This window comes from Eleutherodactylus coqui, chromosome 3 (assembly GCF_035609145.1).
Source record: "Eleutherodactylus coqui strain aEleCoq1 chromosome 3, aEleCoq1.hap1, whole genome shotgun sequence".
NCBI lineage: Eukaryota > Metazoa > Chordata > Amphibia > Anura > Eleutherodactylidae > Eleutherodactylus > Eleutherodactylus coqui.
The window spans coordinates 148,566,186-148,585,924 of NC_089839.1; the positions used below are offsets into that span (position 1 = coordinate 148,566,186).

General features: G+C 45.3%; 1 protein-coding gene across 1 annotated transcript in view; it reads right to left on the reverse strand.

The window, feature by feature from the left end:
- The window catches only part of IL2RB (interleukin 2 receptor subunit beta), a 66,877-nt gene extending 47,795 nt beyond the window's left edge, over positions 1-19,082 (reverse strand). Inside the window, exons 1-2 of the mRNA XM_066596305.1 lie at positions 19,011-19,082; positions 17,671-17,748 (exon numbers count right to left, since the gene is read on the reverse strand). Of these exons, the coding sequence (XP_066452402.1) occupies positions 17,671-17,748; positions 19,011-19,020 (88 nt within the window). The 5' untranslated portion in view covers positions 19,021-19,082. The remainder of the gene's footprint in view (positions 1-17,670; positions 17,749-19,010) is intronic.
- Positions 19,083-19,739: the final 657 nt, after the last annotated feature.

A 19,739-nucleotide genomic window follows, 5' to 3' on the forward strand; every position in this document is an offset into this window, starting at 1 on the left:
GTGGGTAGCCTTTCAGAAACCGCTGAACCACCAAATTTAAGACGTGGGCCAGGCATGGCACGTGCGTGAGGCTGCCGAGCTGCAGAGCCGCCACCAGGTTACGGCCATTGTCACACACGACCATGCCCGGTTGGAGGCTCAGTGGCGAAAGCCAGCGGTCGGTCTGCTCTGTCAGACCGTGCAACAGTTCGTGGGCCGTGTGCCTCTTCTCTCCTAAGCTGAGTAGCTTCAGCACGGCCTGCTGACGCTTGCCCACCGCTGTGCTGCCGCGCCGCGCGACCCCGACTGCTGGCGACTTGCTGCTGCTGACAAGTCTTGATTGCGAGGTAGAGGTTGCGTTGGAGGAGGAGGAGGAAGGTTTAGTGGAGGTGGCATACACCGCCGCAGATAGCAGCACCGATCTGGGGCCTGCAATTCTGGGGGTGGGTAGTACATGAGCGGTCCCAGGCTCTGACTCGGTCCCAGCCTCCACAAAATTCCCCCAATGTGCCGTCAGGGAGATATAGTGGCCCTGCCCGCCTGTGCTTGTCCATGTGTCCGTTGTTAAGTGGACCTTGGCAGTAACCGCGTTGGTGAGGGCATGTACGATGTTGCGTGAGACGTGGTTGTGCAGGGCTGGGACGGCACACCGTGAAAAATAGTGGCGACTGGGGACTGAGTAGCGCGGGGCTGCCGCCGCCATCATGTTTTTGAAAGCCTCAGTTTCCACCAGCCTGTAGGGGAGCATCTCCAGGCTGATCAATTTGGCTATGTGGACATTTAAAGCTTGAGCGTGCGGGTGCATGGCGGCGTATTTGCGCTTTCGCTCCAACGATTCTCTTAGCGACAGCTGGACGCTGCGTTCAGAGACATTGCTGGATGGGGCCGAGGACAGCGGAGGTGAGGGTGTAGGTCCAGGCCTGGAGACGGTCGTGCCTGTGTCCTGAGAGGGCAGTTGGATCTCAGTGGCAGGTTGGGGCCCAGGGGGAGAGGCCGTGGCGCAAGCTGGAGGGGGTGAACGGCCTTTGTCCCACCTTGTGGGGTGTTTGGCCATCATATGCCTGCGCATGCTGGTGGTGGCTCCCCAGGTGATCTTGGCACGACAAAGGTTGCACACCACTGTTCGTCGGTCGTCCGCCGTCTCAGTGAAAAACTGCCACACCTTAGAGCACCTTGGCCTCTGCACGGTGGCTTGGCGCGAGGGGGTGCTTTGGGAAACAGCTGGTGGATTATTCGCTCGTGCCCTGCCTCTACCCCTGGCCACCCCACTGCCTCTTCCAACCTGTCCTGCGACTGCAATTGCCTCCCCCTCTGAAGACCGGTCCTCAGTTGGCTTATCACACTAGGTGGGGTCAGTCACCCCATCGTCCAGCGGCTCTTCCTCCGAATCCTCTGTGCGCTCCTCCCTCGGACTTACTGCCCTTACTACTGCCTCACTGATAGACAACTGTGTCTCATCGTCATCGTCCTCCTCACCCACTGAAAGCTCTTGAGACAGTTGCCGGAAGTCCCCAGCCTCATCCCCCGGACCCCAGGAACTTTCCAAAGGTTGGGCATCGGTCACGACAAACTCCTCAGGTGGGAGAGGAACCATTGCTGCCCAATCTCGGCAGGGATCCGAGAACAGTTCCTGGGAGTCTGCCTGCTCCTCAGAATGTGTCATTTGCATGGAGTGAGGAGGCTGGGAGGAAGGAGGAGCAGCAGCCAGAGGATTCAGAGTTGCAGCTGTGGATGGCGTAGAAGACTGGGTGGTTGATAGATTGCTGGATGCACTTTCTGCCATCCACGACAGGACCTGCTCACACTGCTCATTTTTTAATAAAGGTCTACCACGTTGACCCAAAAATTGCGCTATGAAGCTGGGGACCCCAGAAATGTCCTCTCTCCTACTCCTGCAGCTGCGATTCACCTGGACCAGGAACTCGGCCTATGCCTACACCCTCACTTGGGACTCCGCGTCCTCGACCGCGTCCACGTCCTCTGCCCCTACCCCTACCCCTCAGCATGCTGGATTAAGAATCGAGCAGAGACAGAGCGGTGTAAAAATGTTTGTGAATTATTGCCGCGCAGTTGCTGGCTGCCAGTGGTAATATAACACTAAATGAAGCTAGAGATAAATTATAAGGAAGGATGCAAGCAGGACTAGCAGTGCACTATGCAGTTGACATTCACCTCCAGTCCCACAGGCCACGCAGTTATGCGCACTGGGTTACTAGCAGACGTACAAAAGGATCCCTTTTTAAAAATTTGTATTTTCCAATGCAATGCAGGCAATGGAACGTGTATTGGACTTTTCCTCTATGGCTGTCTGGCACCGTACACTGCGCCAGCAGCTGTCTGGTAACTGAGAGCGGAGAAAAATATGAGTGCTTTTTAAACGTGCACTTGGATGCAGAGAGCGCTTACGTAACGCTAACTGCCCCCAGCAAAAAATGACACGGAAGCGTGAACTGAGGCCTTGCTGTGCACTATGGAACGTCACATGAGGAAGTTGTAATGCCTTCCCTGTCTTTCTATTGGACAGAAAAGCGCGCAAATTTCTCAGGGAAGGAAATGTAATGGAGTCGAGTACCGCGTGGTGCTCGCCTCGAGTAACGAGCATCTCGAACACCCTAATGCTCGAACGAGCATCAAGCTCGAACGAGTGCGCTCGCTCATCTCTAATGCTTACCTTTCTTGCCAAAGGGGATTGGATCTTGGTGTGGCGCCTCCATCCACTCACTGGACTATCGAATAGATATTCTATTCTTGAGCCCACCGGTGTGTGTATACTTAGAGTTGGTAGTTCCAGACCTACACTTCAGCTGCCTGTAGCAAATATGCCATAGTTTATGGTGAAAAGGAGAAAGAAGCACGTGCACCAAAAGATCGGAGTTTGCTTCCTTCGCTCCTCTGCAATGCCTATCAGACGTGAAGACTTTGATACTCTTGTTATGTCGGGAAAAGTCTGCCAGGGCACTAAACCAACATACCGGTAGTGTGATGAGAGTTCCATAGCCTACCGTTTACCTTGAATTATTTGTGACTGTGTTCAACTGCTGCAACACGGAAATTCAGGAGACTCGACACTACTGACTGTCTTAAAATAAGTTACTGTTTAGAGCATGGAACCATTATGTCCCAAGTTTGATAATATGGAAAAAGTCGCCTACGTCCGGGAGTATGTGCATCTAACCCTCAAGCCATCTCATAGGCCGTAGTCACCTGAGAGAGGTGGAGAGATGAGGGAGATTACAACCAAATCCTAGGTCTATCAGTGATGTCCCATTACTGAGAGAGCCTGTGGAGTACCATCCCCTGAGGGGCGCACTACCTCCCTCACCGTCCACGACTCTTGCACAAGCACCAAGATTTTTCACGATTTTAATGAAAGTGTTACAACTTTATCAACATGCTGGGAGAGGACTGGGATTTTGGGTTGTGAATATAGGGCTTTGGTATTCAAAGTTGATGGTCTTAAAAAAATGTTTTAGAAAGCTTAAAGGATAACTAGACTTTCAGTCTGCAGCACTTGTGCTCTTTTGGCTATTTTTGGCTTCTCTCGGCAGCTTAAGATGTCCCCATATAAATCTTATATAGAGCCATATGGGACCTTCTTCAGCTGCCAGGAGGAGCTGAAAATGGTTGAAGGAGCACGAGTGCTGCAGACCAGAAGCATAACTTGAAACTCCTGGGCCCCAATGCAAAACCTGTAACAAGGCCCCCAACTAAAATGCTTTATTCATAGTACTAGGCTCCCTATATGGAGGAGAGAGGCCTTATGGGCCCCCTAAGGCTCCTGGGCCCGGGTGCAACTGCATCCCCTGCATCCCCTATAGTTACGCCAGTGCTGCAGACTGAAAGTGCAGGTACTCTTTATCTGTAACTTGGCTTGCTTTCTAGATGAGGAAGATGGGTTTGTGTAACTGAAAATTGCTGTGGATTTTGAGGTCAATTTGCATCAAAGAGTACATACACACAGACAATATTTCTGTTCGATTTTTTTGAACCACAAATTGGTCTGATAGTCAGACGAAAATAGTACATGTACATGGGCCGGGTATCATACAGCAGACAGCACACCGATGGGATGTCAGTGTGCTGTCCAATGGTGATTGCACTTGAGAATAAGGGTGCCCTTCCACTAGCGTTTTTTTAACGCTGCAATATCGCGGCGTTTTTTTAACGCAAATGTCAATGAGACTTTCTAATGTTAGAAAGGCATAGCACAAAATTTGCAAGTTTGTGCTTCTGCGATTTTTGTGCAATGCGTTTTTAACATTAGAAAGTCCCATTGACATTTGCGTTAAAAAAACGCAGCGATATTGCAGCGTTAAAAAAACGCTAGTGGAAAGGCACCCTTAGATTTTAAAGCGGATTTTGGTGCAGATTTCACCCCTCTCATTTGAAGAATGAAAATCTGCGCTGAACATCCAGAGATGATTGACATGCTGCATGTAGATTTACAATGCAGGTAAATCTACACTGTGGATTTTGTTCTGCAGCATGTGGATGACATTTCTTGAAATCTCATCCACGCTCATGATGCTGTAATGGTACGTTCACATGGCCGATTCCGCCGTGGAACTTTCTGCACAGAATATGCCTGTGAGGGCTTACACACACGGGCGCAGGCATTAAAACGCTCGCCGCTACGGAGAGTGTTAGCGCATGAACCAAGTAAAATTCTTTTTTCTTTTTACCAAAAGCGGGACAATAGGTCCTGTCCTATCTTTCTTCCACTTAAAAAGACTACTCGTGAAAAAGTTAGGCCAAGTCTTAACTCTTCTTGTACGTAGTATTACCATGAGAGAATCCCGATGGTTTAATTTCATCCCATTTTGCAGCTGTGATTTTCACTTCCGCAAAACAGTACAAAAACATGCACACATGTTTAAGCCCTAAATCCACAGCTATTCTGTCACAGCTTTTGCTGCGGATCCACACGCAGTCCTGTCAATGGGCAAAATCTGCATGTGCAATTTCTGGCTTGTTCCTTCTTCATGTGGATCCGCACAAAAATGCGTTGGAAATTATACAAGCGGATTCTTCCCATTAAAGCCTCCTTCACATGACCATAGGCAAAATCATCCTCACCAGAGGAGGACGTGATTGCGCTCTGAATGGTGCACAATCTGGTCCTCTGGCGAGCGATTCCACGCTCCTTACTGCTCTTTTCCCCGCTGCCAGCACTGTTCACATAAGAGCAGGAGACATCCACGTCATGTTTGAACAGGCGGGGCATTCTAATGAGTAGGCAGGCCAGCCTTCTTAGTGAGTTGGCCAGCCTAATTAGTCTCCAGTGTTACTGATTAACACCGCGAACTTGTGCTGTGAATAGAGCAATTTTTTTATGCAAGGGCACATTCGTGCTCACCACAGACTCCTATGGTGTAAATGCAGCCTAAAATAGAGCATGTTGCGTATTTTCGCCAGCAACGAAAATTCACGCATACAATCGTCGAATGTGAGTGCACTTATTGAAACCTGTGGGCTTTAATGGTTACGGTTCCCGTGGGTGATGTTCTACTTGCAAAATTGCGTGCAATAGCGCTCGTGTGAAGGAGGCCTAATAGGTCTAAATCAGCCGCGGATTTCTGCTGAGGTTTCTGTGCAGAAACTTCTGCGGTGGAATCGACCTTGTGAACGTACCGCTGATGTTCCACAGCCAATTCAGGTGTGGAAAATCCATAACTAGGGATGAGCGAGTATACTCGCTAAGGCACTACTCGCTCGAGTAATGTGCTTTAGCCGAGTATCTCCCAGCTCGTCCCCAAAGATTCAGGGGCTGGCGCGGGGCGGGGAGCTGCGGGGGAGAGTGGGCAGGAACGGAGGGGAGATCTCTCCCTCTCTCCCGCCCGCTCTCCCCCGCTCCCCGCCGCAACTCACCTGTCAGCTGCGGCGGCCCCCGAATCTTTAGGGACGAGCAGGGAGATACTCGGCTAAGGCACTTTACTCGAGCGAGTAGTGCCTTAGCAAGTATACTCACTCATCCCTATCCATAACATTTTTGCTAAGTGTAAACACACCCCGTGCATTGTAACGTGAAGCTACTGGGCGCCAATACGAAATCTCCCAATCTACCATATGGCATTTAGAACACAGGTCTTTTTATGCAACGGAGGGCTCCTCAGGTCCCCTGAGCCTTTGCAACTGCTAATCCAGCACACTATGAGTGTGTTCACATGGGACAGATTTTTGCTATGCAAATCCAAGGAGAATTCCACAGTGTATACTCACCTTCTCCCAACTCTGTACAGAGTCTTGCCTGCACTCATGCCCATCTTTTCTGACTATCAGCAATGACCAGGATGCTGAGACCAGTGGAGAGCAGGCAAGACTCTGCACGGAGCAGGAAAAAGATGGAAAAAGTGAGGGATTTTTCTGGGATTTGATGTTTCGGATTTGAGTTTGCAAAAATATGCAAAAATTTGCAATCATTCTATGGCAGAAATTCAGGTCGGGAATGGCATTATCTCTCCTTAAGGGGAGCACCTACAAGGTGTGTGGAGACCTATAAGGCCACCCATACTCTTCTGGGGGTCATTCGTTGATTTGCATTATTTATACAATGTGTAGATGAGATTTCTGTAGATTTCATCCACTTTGTTGGTACTGTAATATACTGCATGTTTTTATACGCAAACCTGTAGAAGAAAACATGCGGCATATAAGCTATGTTTGAACATGTCTCATAACTACGACCCTGGGAATGTTCATTGTTTACTTCACGGGGATACAAATCTGTCCTGGTCATGTGATCATTGTTGGATGTATAATTCTGACAACTGTATAGACCAGATTCTGAGTATCCATCACATTGGCAAAACAAATTTTCATATTCATTATGCAAATTGTGAATTTACCTATTGAATGACCACAAGCAGAGATCTTGAAAACCACAGAGAATTGATACAGAAAATCTTTTTGAAAATTGTATAACCATCAAAATATTGACAGCCACCTATCTGTGAGTGATTGCGTGAGTTACATGTGATGATGTCACCATCATGTGATCAGTCACTGGGGCTCTGAGCTCCGCCCTTGATAACATGACTGCGACTTCACCACACGTCTTAAGACATACAGAGACTGACAGCAGCCGTGTGCTTACAGGACCTGTGATGTCACCGTCATGTGGTTAGGGGCAGAGCTCAGAGCCTCACTGACTGATCACATGATGGTGACATCATCACAGGTCATGTAAGCACACGGTTACTGTCCAGCTGTGCTGGTTTAGGTCCTGTGACCAACTCCAATCCCTTTCACTATATTATATTAGTAAGTGGCACCACCAGAAACAATGGTACTAGTCAAAATACCAACGAATACCTGTCTGTGAGTGATGAGTGACTGTGTGAGTTACATGTGATGATGTCACCATCATGTAATCAGTCACCAGGTGACTGAGGTCCACCCCTGATCCCATTCTGCGGAATTCTGTTTCTAAGGAACTCCTGATCACATTATGGTGACGTCATCACAGGTCCTAAAACAAGTAGAGCCTGACAGCAGCCCTGTGCTTGCAGGACCTGTGAAGATGTCACCATCATGTGATCAGTCATGTGTGTGATGTGCGTGTAGCAGAGCTGTGTGTGTGACATGCATGAAGCAGAGCTGTGTGTGTGTGATGGGCATCTGGCAGAGCTGTGTGTATGTGTGAGATGTGCGTGTAGCAGAGCTCTGTTTGTGTTGTGCATGTAGGAGAGCTGTGTGTGACATGCATGTAGCAAAGCTATCTATTATGTATCAAACACCCTAGAGGCACAATGACGGTTACATCATCACAGGTCCTAAACCAGCAGAGCCAGACAGCAGCCGTGTGCTTACAGGACCTGTGATGATGTCACCATCATGAGATCAGTCACCATGTCTCTGAGCTACGCCCTTGATCCCATGACGGTGACGTCATCACAGGTTATCCATCCCTGTGCACTGAATGAGGGATTACGGGTGGACTACATTGCCCACAAATCCCCCGCAGTCTCAGTTGCTATGGATATAGCAGTACTGAGTCTGGCAGTTTGTAGCTGGTTGTTAGACAGCTGCACACCTGTGTGGAGACTTCAATAAATGACATCTCCCAAATTTACACATACTTAGCTGGCAGTACATATTGACTAACAACATTGAAGCATAGTCCTTCCCCACTATCTTTACATCTCCTGAACGTTATATCATGTCATCTCAAGTACTAATGCCGCCAATACCAGTTCAGCCTTCAACTAATTGTCAACCATTGTCCAGTGTTGAAACAAACCATCGCTATCGTGCAAACATGCCACCACAGAGGGTTCAACGCCGCCATGAAGCTAATGCAGCTTACATGACACAGCGACAAGCCATGATTTCACCTCAGCCACCGGCTGAAGTTTGTATCTCGTGCAGCAGATATGCAAAAGAAACGAGTGAACATGTCTCCTCCGTGAGCTGCTGAAGTTTGTAAATCTTGCACGGAAATATTTTGACCGACTCCAATCCCTTTCACTATATTATATTAGTAAGTAATGCATTGTGCCACCAGAAACACTGGTGCTAGTCCATTATAAAAAGAATGTTCTCCAAAACCACAGACACCTTTATGGCTTGTCCATATTTTTGTTATTAATGATATGTGCATAGAAGTAAAATTTGTTTCATTCATTCAGTGGTTTATATGTTGAAGATTTCACAATGTGGTGATGATGGGTAACCTGGTATCATGCATTTGCCTTTACATCATCCATGACAGCTATAACAAATACGGTATGATTGGTCATCATGATTAGAGATGAGCGAACACCAAAATGTTCGGGTGTTCGTTATTCGTAACGAACTTCCCGTGATGCTCGAGGGTTCGTTTCGAACAACGAACCCCATTGAAGTCAATGGGCGACCGGAACATTTTTGTATTTCGCCGATGCTCGCTAAGGTTTTCATGTGTGAAAATCTGGGCAATTCAGGAAAGTGATGGGAATGACACAGTGACGGATAGGGCAGGCGAGGGGCTACATGGTGGGCTGCATCTCAAGTTCACAGGTCCCACTATTAAGCCACAATAGCGGCAAGAGTGCCCCCCCCCCCCACTGTCAGCATAAAGATCGTCCTCCTCTGGCACAGCTGTAACAGCTGTAGCAGAGAAGAACGATGTTTGCCCATTGAATTCAATGGAACCGGCAATACAGCCGACTCCACTGAATGCAATGGGCTGCCGGCGATCGCAGGATGAATGGTCGGAAAGGGGTTAAATATATAACCCCTTTCCTGCAATTCATCCAGAAATGTGTTACACTAAAAATATATACCGGCGTATAAGGCGACGGGGCGTATAAGACGACCCCCCAACTGTCACCTTATACGCCGGTAATACAGTGGAGCAAAGAATAAAAAGCATTACTTACGTTTTTAGATGATCTGCGGCGCTCCTGCAGGCTGTCACTCCCTCCTGGTCCACGGCAGACAAGCTTTCTCCACGAAAGACTTTAAATCCCTGCCTCCAGAAGCACATGTGCCTTCAGCCAATCACAGCCAATGACAATGATGTCATTGAATGGCTGTGATTGGCTGTGTTTCTGGAGGCGGGGATTTCAAGGCTTGAAATCCCCGCCTCCAGAAACACAGCCAATCACAGCCATTCAATGACATCATTGTCATTGGCTGTGATTGGCTGAAGGCACATGTGCTTCTGGAGGCAGGGATTTAAAGTCTTTCGTGGAGAAAGCTTGTCTGCCGTGGACCAGGAGGGAGTGACAGCCTGCAGGAGCGCCGCAGATCATCTAAAAACGTAAGTAATGCTTTTTATTCTTTGCTCCACTGTATTACCGGCGTATAAGGTGACAGTTGGGGGGTCGTCTTATACGCCCCGTCGCCTTATACGCCGGTATATATTTTTAGTGTAACACATTTCTGGATGAATTGCAGGAAAGGGGTTATATATTTAACCCCTTTCCGACCATTCATCCTGCGATCGCCGGCAGCCCATTGCATTCAGTGGAGTCGGCTGTATTGCCGGTTCCATTGAATTCAATGGGCAAACATCGTTCTTCTCTGCTACAGCTGTTACAGCTGTGCCAGAGAAGAAGGATTTGTCTTCTATATGTTCTCAATGGGGTCAGTGCTGCTGCCGCTGGCCCCATTGAGCGCATATAGAATGCATCCATAGCGAGCAGCGGGAGGGGCAGATTTCAATACTCGGGTGACACCTTATCTCCCCAGCCACTCACAGCAGGGGGGTGGTATAGGGCTTAAACGTTGCAGGGGGAAGTTGTAATGCCTTCCCTGTCTTTATATTGGCCAAAAAAAAGCGCTAACGTCTCAGGGAAGAAAGTTTAATTTACCAGAACACCGCATGGTGTTCGTTACGAATAACGAACATCCCGAACACCCTAATATTCGCACGAATAGCAAGCTCGGACGAACGCGTTCGCTCATCTCTAATCATGATCTGTTAATGTCCATTAATGTTTTTTTCTGTGGACTTAATGAGCCTGTAAGGTTTCTGTCATGGCTTGCCGACTGTGTTGGATTGGGACATCATCAGCATCAGCCCAAGCCCATTTGATCCATGCTCAGTGTCATTTCAGTGCTGGGTGCTGAGCACTTCTCTGCGGGTGTGTGGATGGATTGGTCAGCCGACCAATCAGTACTTGTCTGTATACATTTACTCACGCTCCTTCTCATGGAGGATGCCAGTTATACTTGTCTGTAGATGTTTCTGGTCAAGTTGGTGGCTCTGGTCCTGCTCCACCGTCAGATAAGTCTATTTGGTTAAAACAAATTCTGGGGTGTTATGTCATCAATCTCCTAATTTTTTTGCTATTGCAGTTAGAGATGAGCGAACGTACTCGTTTCGAGTAATTACTCGATCGAACACTGCGATTTTCGAATACTTCAGTACTCTGGTGAAAAGATTCGGGGGGCACCGGGGGGCGGGGGGAGGCGTGGCGGCGCGGGGGGTAGCAGCGGGGAACAGGGGGGAGCCCTCTCTCTCTCCCTCTCCCCCCCACTCCCCGCTGCAACCCCCCACTCACCCACGGCGCCCCCCGAATCTTTTCGCCCGAGTACGGAAGTACTCGAAAATCGCGGTACTCGGGCGAAAAAGCGGCGTGCCCGAGTACGTTTGCTCATCTCTAATTGCAGTTCATCTTCTTCACTGCATGCTTGTTTCCATCCATACTACATCCATTGTTCTCTACAGCAAACATTTTCTCTCTTTTCCAACCAGGGAGTGTCAGGGTCGTCTCAGGTTTCGGATGTGGGGTAGCCCTCATCAGGCTTTGCTCTTAGGGACCTTTCACATGGGATAGAATTAGCCTGTGCCGACATTTTTGTGTAACAATGCTATTCCTATGGGGCTTGAATTTCACACCTGATAAATTCTGCATGTCTTCAAAACCGCAAGATTAAATTCTGCAGCAGAAAACTTTTAATGCAAGACGTCTTGTGGAATTGTCGTTGCAGATGTGTAACATAGAGAAGACATAATTCCGAAATTGAAGTCTGTGGAGTAAAATGCTGGAAATTCTGCAAGATGTTACGGAGATCTTGTTGCGCAGTTAAAAATGAAACAAAATCTGCACTAATTAACAAAATCAATGTCTACATGCTTCCTACAGACAATTTCGTGTGAAAGGCCTCTAAGGGTTCATTGCATTAGTAGGTCAGGGCAGTGGTGTAGGAAGGTGGGTGCGGCAGGTGCAGGTCACCCCAGGTGTTATCAGTGAAAGGGGGTGATAGCTCAGTGAGTCAGCTGTGGTCCTGGCGCGCTACAACTTGGCAGCGTGGCACTGTAGGGAGTGGTGACGGGTGGAAGAGCTACTACTGGAGCTGTGCGCTATGAAGCTGCTGGAGGAGAACTAGTGTCTGCGGGTTGCCCTGTGTGCGCTCTACCCAGGGCCACGTGTGACTGACTAGCCGCAGAGGAACTTCTTCGTACAGCCTAGGCTGCCAGAAGCCCCTCACAGAGCCTGCAGTGTCCCCCCTAGCACCAGTTAATCCTCACCCCAACAGTCCTGACATGAGGGGACACACAGACCTGCAGAGCCGGCAGCTTCCAGAACCTGTGATGATGTCTCCGTCATGTGATCACATATGTGAGAGGAATCAATGATCACATGACCAGGGGGGAGATCAGTGGATGCAGAACTCTGCTGTGTTGATTGTGATCCATGCTTGATGAGCTTAAGGCATCAGGATGGATGTAGTAGAGCTGTGTGTGGGATGTGTGGGAATCTGGATGGATGGAGTACAGCTGGGTGTGATGTGTGGGGGTCAGGATGAATGTAGCAGAGCTGTGTGTGTGATGTGTGAGCATCAGGATGGATATAGTAGAGCTATGTGTGATGTGTGGGGATCAGAATGGATGTAGTAGAGCTGTATGTGTGATGTGTGTGGGGGTCAGGGTGGATATAGTAGAGCTGTGTATATGATGTGTTAGAGTCCAGATGGATGTAGTAGAGCTCTGTGTGGGGATCAGGATGGATGTAGTAGAGCTGTATGTGTGATGTGTGGGGATCAGGATGGATGTAGCGGAGCTGTGTGTGTGTGATGTGTGGTGGTCAGGATGGATGTCCGGACGGCCCTGGAGTGACAATGTCGGGGCCCAAGGATGACAGCAGAGGAGCAGTAAATGCAGTACAACGAGATATGTACCATGTACTGCATGTAATCTTGTATGTTTAGGTGGTATACATTATACCAGCTGTACATATAATTCTGTACAGGACATATTCAGTTTATATCAGCATCACTTTATACAGGGGATGTTTATCTGCTATATATAGTGATATGGAGCGTATTGGTATAACCTGGGTATCTCCTGTATATAATTATATATGTACCACTGGTATAAGCTAGACATCTCCTGTATATAGGGATACGGAGCATGCTGGTATAACCTGGTATATCACTATATACAGCAGCTGTACATATATAATAGTGTACAGGAGATACCCAGGCTAGGGCTCCTTCACACGAGCGAGCGCGATATGTGAATTGCAGCCTGATATCGCACTTCCCACCATGTGAAAGCCCCGTGGATGCGAGGAGTTTTCTTGTGAAAACAGCCTTGCATCACTGCAGGGATGGAGGGAATCCTGCCGCGGCTGTCACAGCCGCAGCAGAGGATCACGGGCTTAGTTGCAAGTCAGCAGGGAAACAGTAAACATGATACAAATAGCGCACTTTTCACTTGTGTTTTTTGAGTCAGTGTCTACTCTTTGGCTTTTTTTAGATGTTTTTGCTTAGACTTCTCCATGAATAATGGCAGAGAAAAATGCATGCTAAACGTAAGTAAAGAAATAATCGCCACCCAAAAAACACTTGTGAAAAACTCTAATGTTAGTTAAAAAAAGTTGACATTTTTTAAATCCATCCTTTAAAGGTGGTTCAGGGAAGCCTTGAAGGAAATGTATCATCTGTATTATTTTCACTTAGGAAAACCAGATAGTGAAACATATTCCATTTTTCTATTTTTATTTTTCATTATAGATTTTCTTTTTATTCTATTGTCTGTACACGACTACAGGGCGGTCATCTTGTCTTTACTGCAGTTCACAGCATTAAGAGAGATGCTTTACTGCAGAACTCGTGGGCCTTTCACACAGTGGACAGAAGCTGACCTAAGAATTTTAACGGGAGACTATTCCAGCAGCACTGTGACCTGTGTAGGGAGGGGGAGGAGGTAAGCTGTGACTATCACTTTAGCCTTAAGATTCTTGTTAATGTTATGAGTTTCAGTAGTATCGTGTGAGAGGATTTTTCAAAGCTAAAATTAATCAAGGGCTCTCTTAGTCCACTATGAGTCAGGCTCGGCTCTCTTGCTAAGCCATCTTGTCAATTGAAAACAAAGTAGCGAAAGGAATTGATTTTGATGATGCGATTTCAAAATTTTCGGAGAACACAGTTAGGAGACAAATGTTTTAGGTGTTTATGCGCACAATGTTAAGTAGATAAACCAGAAAATTACACCTGCAGCTGTAAGTATCTTGTCTTTCCTTCTTTTAAAAATTTCAAAATTGGGGTGTGGGTGGTGACAAAACAATTTTCCGCACTGGGTACCACCCGACATTGCTACGCCACTGGGTTAGAGTCCGATTTCCTGTACTTTTCGGCTTTGGTACTAATAGTTTTGTTCTCTGCGTTAATATGTTGTGTGTGTGTAACCATCCTCTCAAGTACAACAAATTATGTCCAATCCGGACGAGGTGGGGCCAGCTCAAGAAGGAAAAAAGTCGCAAATTTAGCATTTGTGCAAAAATGTGCAACTTTTTTACATCAGAAACTGGCGTAAAACCTTGAACCCCTTAATGACAGAGGCTGTACAGTTACATCCTGTACATTCGGGGTATGTATGGACCACGCTACATATAATGCAGGTGCCAGCTGTTTCTTACAGCTGACACCTGCCCACAACAGCTCCGATAAGCCGCACCGCTTTTCAGAGCTGCTAATCCTTTAAATGCCCCCGACCGAGAATGCAGGTAGCCGTGTGGTTGTCATAGAAGCCAGAAGCCTTCTGAAAGGCCCCAAGGCTGCCATTGCAGAGTGCCTATCAAGCCATGCCTGTGGCATCACATCATACTGCAGGAGCGATCAAAGCAGCGAAAGTTCTTGTTCCCTCTGGGTACGAAAATAAAAAGTAAAAACTAAGTTTAAAAGAGTTTTACTAATTATAAAAAAGGTAATACAAGTTAAAAAAAAAATCTTTAGCCACATTTATAATTAAAAAATCGAAATAATAACACAAAAAAAACATGTTTGGTATCGCTGTGTCCGTAAAAGTCAAATCTATCAAAGCAACGCATTATTTATTTCACACAGTGGACCCCAGAATTGCACTTTTTTGGTCACCCTACCTCCAAGAAAAAAATGTAATAAAAAGCGATCTAAAAGTCGTATGTACTTCTAAATGGTACCAACGGAAACTACTGGACGTCCGGCACAAAGTGAGCCCTCGCACAACTATGTCGATGGAAAAATAAGTGTCATGTCTGTCAGAAGATGGCAGCAGAAAATAATTGAAAAAAAAATAAAAGCAGTACAGCAAAAAAAACTATTGTATAAATTTGGTATCTTAGTAATCATACTGACCCATAGAATAAAGTTATCAGGTCATATTTGTTGCAGTATGTATGCTGAAGAAACAAGACGCACCCAAAAAGGGTGGAATATAGTTTTTTTGTCATTTTACTCCACTAAGACATTTTTTTAAAATTTTCAGTACATTATATATATAGTATCATTGAAAAATACAACTCGTCATGCAAAGAACGAGCCCTCAGACATCTACAACAATATACTAAAAGAGTTATGATTTTTTAAAAGGGGGTAGGAAAAAACGAAAGTGGGGAAAAAAAGGCCCCTGTCCTTAAGGGGTTAATAAATGTGCCTCATAGTGCGCTGGAAGCAGAGAAAGCGCATCCTTGAGGAAGTTTTTTTGTTCATGCAAAGCTGTGGTTCCAATCCCCCCCCCCCCCCCCAAGACATTGGTAATCTGATTCTTCTTTGTTCATCTTCTGATTTGTTACAATTCCTCTAATAGTCAGGCAATGAGGATAAAAGGTCCTTACAGTTGTAAATACACAAGCCGCTGGATAAGAACTGAAACTGTCATTTCTCTTTGTGGGCAGGTTTTACAAAAAGTGTCCAAATTTGTTTTTACAAAAGTGGTAACATTTAGGCCACTAAAGAAAATTACCAGGTAATGATTCCATTTGAGAACATTGGTATCTAAAAGGTTCTAAGTGAAAGTTCTGTAAGCTTCAGGGCTATTTTGATGAACCTGTCAGTCCAGGCAGTATGGCTGACAGATTATATTCTTACTTTACTGTTACGTTTCAGACTTTTCTACATTTACAATTGTCATTTTGCTCTATTAGTGTTATGCTTTTAGTATCAGAGGGCTCTTCTGAGATTATTTTAAAATTTCACATGGGGCAAATATGTGGATAAAACAAAGAGAAAAGCCTTTCTTATCTCTTAAATGTGCAGCCACTCTTTTTCCAGTCCTGGAAGCTCCTGCAGCTGTCATGTGCTGTTTATTGTCATGTGACGGCTGCAGTCAATCACTGGCTTCGGTGGTCATGTGTGCATGAATGATATGTGACTGCTGAGACCAGTGACTGGCTGCAGCAATCATGTCAAAGATGACCACTGCAGGAACTTCTAGGACTGAACTGGTGGGACGTACAAGAGGTAAAAAACGTTTTGTTTTCCTTTTTTACCCCCTTACCCTGATTGGTGGGAGTTCAATCAGTTGGATAAGTAAAGGTCCTTTTATATCGGCCAATTATCGTACCCGAATATTGCTACAAATGCTTGTTGACATGACAGTTGGGCCTAGTAAGAGGGCAAATGTTGAGCTGCTCGTTCATCATTGAGCGTGTCATTTAGGTGAGCGTAAAAATGCTCTCTGATTGGCTGCACAACTTTTTGTGTAAACGAGGTAATGTGCAGACCATCAATGACAGCTAGACAAAGAAGAATGATTGTGTTAATGATTGGTAAGATAACTTACCAATGTTCATGGAGGCAATAAGTGCTGCTAGACATGCTCATTAGTACCTGCAGATTATCTGCCATTGTAAAAGGACATTAAGTGATGGTATATCTTAGCAAGATGCCATCAATTACTCCAATTGGCAAACTCCTTTCTTCAGGGCCTTTCCCTGCCCATATAACATTGACTGACAACTCTCTGCTATACATAAGCAGGGAGAGAGCTGTCAATCTATATGCTGTTCCGAACCAAACTTTAAATTGTGTTTGTTCTGAAATGTGTTTCAGAATAACACTTACAGGGGGGTGGACAAATATATGGAAACACCATATGAAATGCATGGGATTTTAATCATTAGCACTGAGCTGGCCTTTTGACCCTTGCTTGGCTGAGAGATTTCCCACCAAATTTGTGTTTACTTCACCTCTTGCCCTGCTCTGAGTGGTTTTGGAAACAGCAGCTGAGTTGATGAAACCCCTGACCAATGAATCCTTGTTGCTCAGGCAAATGTTTACTTTTGCCCGTCAGCATCTGTGTCATATTACCTCCACTTAAAATCTGTCTCTACATGTCTTATTGAAATATGATGTATAATCCCATGTAATTAAAGGCATGCATTTTGTCGTGTTTCCATATTTTTGTCTAGCCCCTGTGAATGAAGGAACAGTGCATACTCGTCCCAGGTTCATGCTGCCCGTGTCTGGGCAGCATGAACCTGGTGACAGGTTCTTTTTAATTGTGTGGGTATGATTGTCTTCCTTTACAATAATTTTATGAACATTGGTCCCAATCTCTCAAAGGGATATCACAAGACACCGGACTCAAGAATCAGTCTTTCCCATTCAACTGCTCTTTGAGTCACTTGCCTTCACCACCGACCAGGTATACTTGCTTTTTTTTTTAGAAAGCGCTCACTACCTATTTTGCAAGTCACACTTGTACTGTATATGAGTATTAATAGTTTTATACAGCAATATTAAATAACAACCAGAAAATCAACGTGTTCATAGAATAAAGTATACATATATGAAAGGCAATCTTACACAATTTGCTACCAATTGTATTGAAAGAGGGTTTTCCAGTACGATAAAATGTTGTGCAATTTTAAAAAATTCTTTGTGTATCAGTTCTTCCCAATTTATAATCAATATCTCTGCTTGTAGGAATTGAATGGTAAGTTTCCTTTACCTACATAATCTGAACATGTATTAGCATCCATTGTGTATTATATTTACCCATCACCACAGACTGCAGGAACAGGTAAGGGAGCAGACAGATCCAGGGGGCAGCAGACATCCAAACAACTTGGGGACCTATTTAGGGAGTAATAAAAATGGCAGGGTTCATTACTTAGTGCGGCACAAAGGGGTGAGATATGGCATAGTATCTTACTGCACGTATGCAGCACTCAGGATCACTCTTACATTTCTGCTCTCCTTATCTTTGTCATACCTCTTCTCAGTATGAGTCACTTAACCTTAAAACTGGTTAAATTAACCGACCTTTTGCCTTCCGATAAGTATGACTTAAAGTGTGAAGTGTGAAATATGCATTTCATTGCAGCATGACTCTTTAGCCGTATATTACTCTCCGTGTCCTGTTTCACAATAGAACTTCAGAGTTCTCTGCATCTGACACACCTGCCTTCCTCTGCCTGTCTGTTTTCAACTTTTCTTGTATTGTTTTTTTCATTAGGCTCTTCTCACTCCATCTATTCTGTATCATTTCCCCACATACATCATATGAAAACCTTTAAAGAGATACTCCAAGCAAAACTACAAAATTTAGCATTAACATGCAGTTTAGAATGCTCCCCCAACCCACAGAATTTGGAGCTCAACGGGGGTGATTGCAATATCTTCTCCTATACACAACCCTGTATGTAGGCAGAGCTAGTCTAAGGGAATGGCAAACTGGGCATTTGCTCAGGGCCACAGCAGTCACCTGAAGTTACCTTTGATGCCTTCACTGTTGTAAACCACCAATGATTCTGTTTTGTACCCTAGGGCCACCAATATTGTCTTAGTTAAACTCTTTACAACCCTAGATTGAAATTAACCTTAAAACCATGTTATATGGACTTTGGGAATGTTATGTGGGTACTGTATATTATTTGTGCACTATATAGTGGTATTATTTTGCATGTATGTGCACAATATGGACGTTGTAGACAAATTATAGAAAACTGTCTAAAATGATGAGCGGGACCCTACTTTCTATAAAAACCCTCCTTGTTTCAAGAGGATATTTTTATACAGCTTACGTCCTGTGAGTATGACATATGATATTTTTAGCCTACTATCAGCACTAAATAAGCACTGCAGGCAGAACTGAGTTCTTTCATACTTCCTTCTATGTCTATTTTCCGTATCCTATGATTCTTCTGTCTCTATCCATACCAGTCACACAATATATATCCATAAAGTTTTGTTTCTTTACCTCTCAAGCAAAGTTTTTGCACCACTCATTAAAAATTGTTCAGAACTATTCTATATAATATCCCATCATTCAGCCATACAGGATACCTATGCGATCAGAGTTCCAAGTTCTAAGAACAGTCTAATAGTTTTCTCACCGGATCCCATTGTAGAACTTGCTGTCAGATGTTCTTCTGCTCCTGTTCAGGTCAGTCTGGTCCCTTCACTCAGGACCTGAGTTATAAATGTCACGCTTTCACCTTAGCATTTCTAACAGGAAATTGTGGGGAGGAGGAGTAGAACATTTTAGGTCCTTTGTTAGAGTGAGTGGGAGTTCTGGTTTGCTTCTGTGTTGTAGAAGATCTCTAATTCTAAAGAATTATTAAAAAATTGAAACCAAGAAATTGGATCCATGTTGATATCCTTTCACATGACCAGGAGTCTGAAGAATATTATGAGCAGGAGGCTATAATTGTAGACCAATGACGGATATGAACACTTACTAATTGTAACTTCTGATTCCTATGATACCCAATAAAAAAAATCTATCAGAATTTTGTCACTAGAATCTCCTTTTTGATAGTTTCAGTTAGACGATACCCACACGGATTTGCTGTGGAATGTCCGCAGGGATATTCCGCAGCAGAAAATCTGCACTATTTGGTGCGGATTTTGGTGCAGAATCCGCCCCTTCATTAAAAGAGCGTGAATCGTGGCGGATCTGGTGAGATGTTGTGGATTTAAAACTTGTACTGCACGTCAATTTCCTCACAGCTTTGGTGCAGATTTATATTGCAGCATGTGGATGAGATTTTAAAAATCTCATTCACTTTTCCTCTACTGTAAATGCTGTGGATTTTCTTTGCACAGGGTCCACATGAAAAATC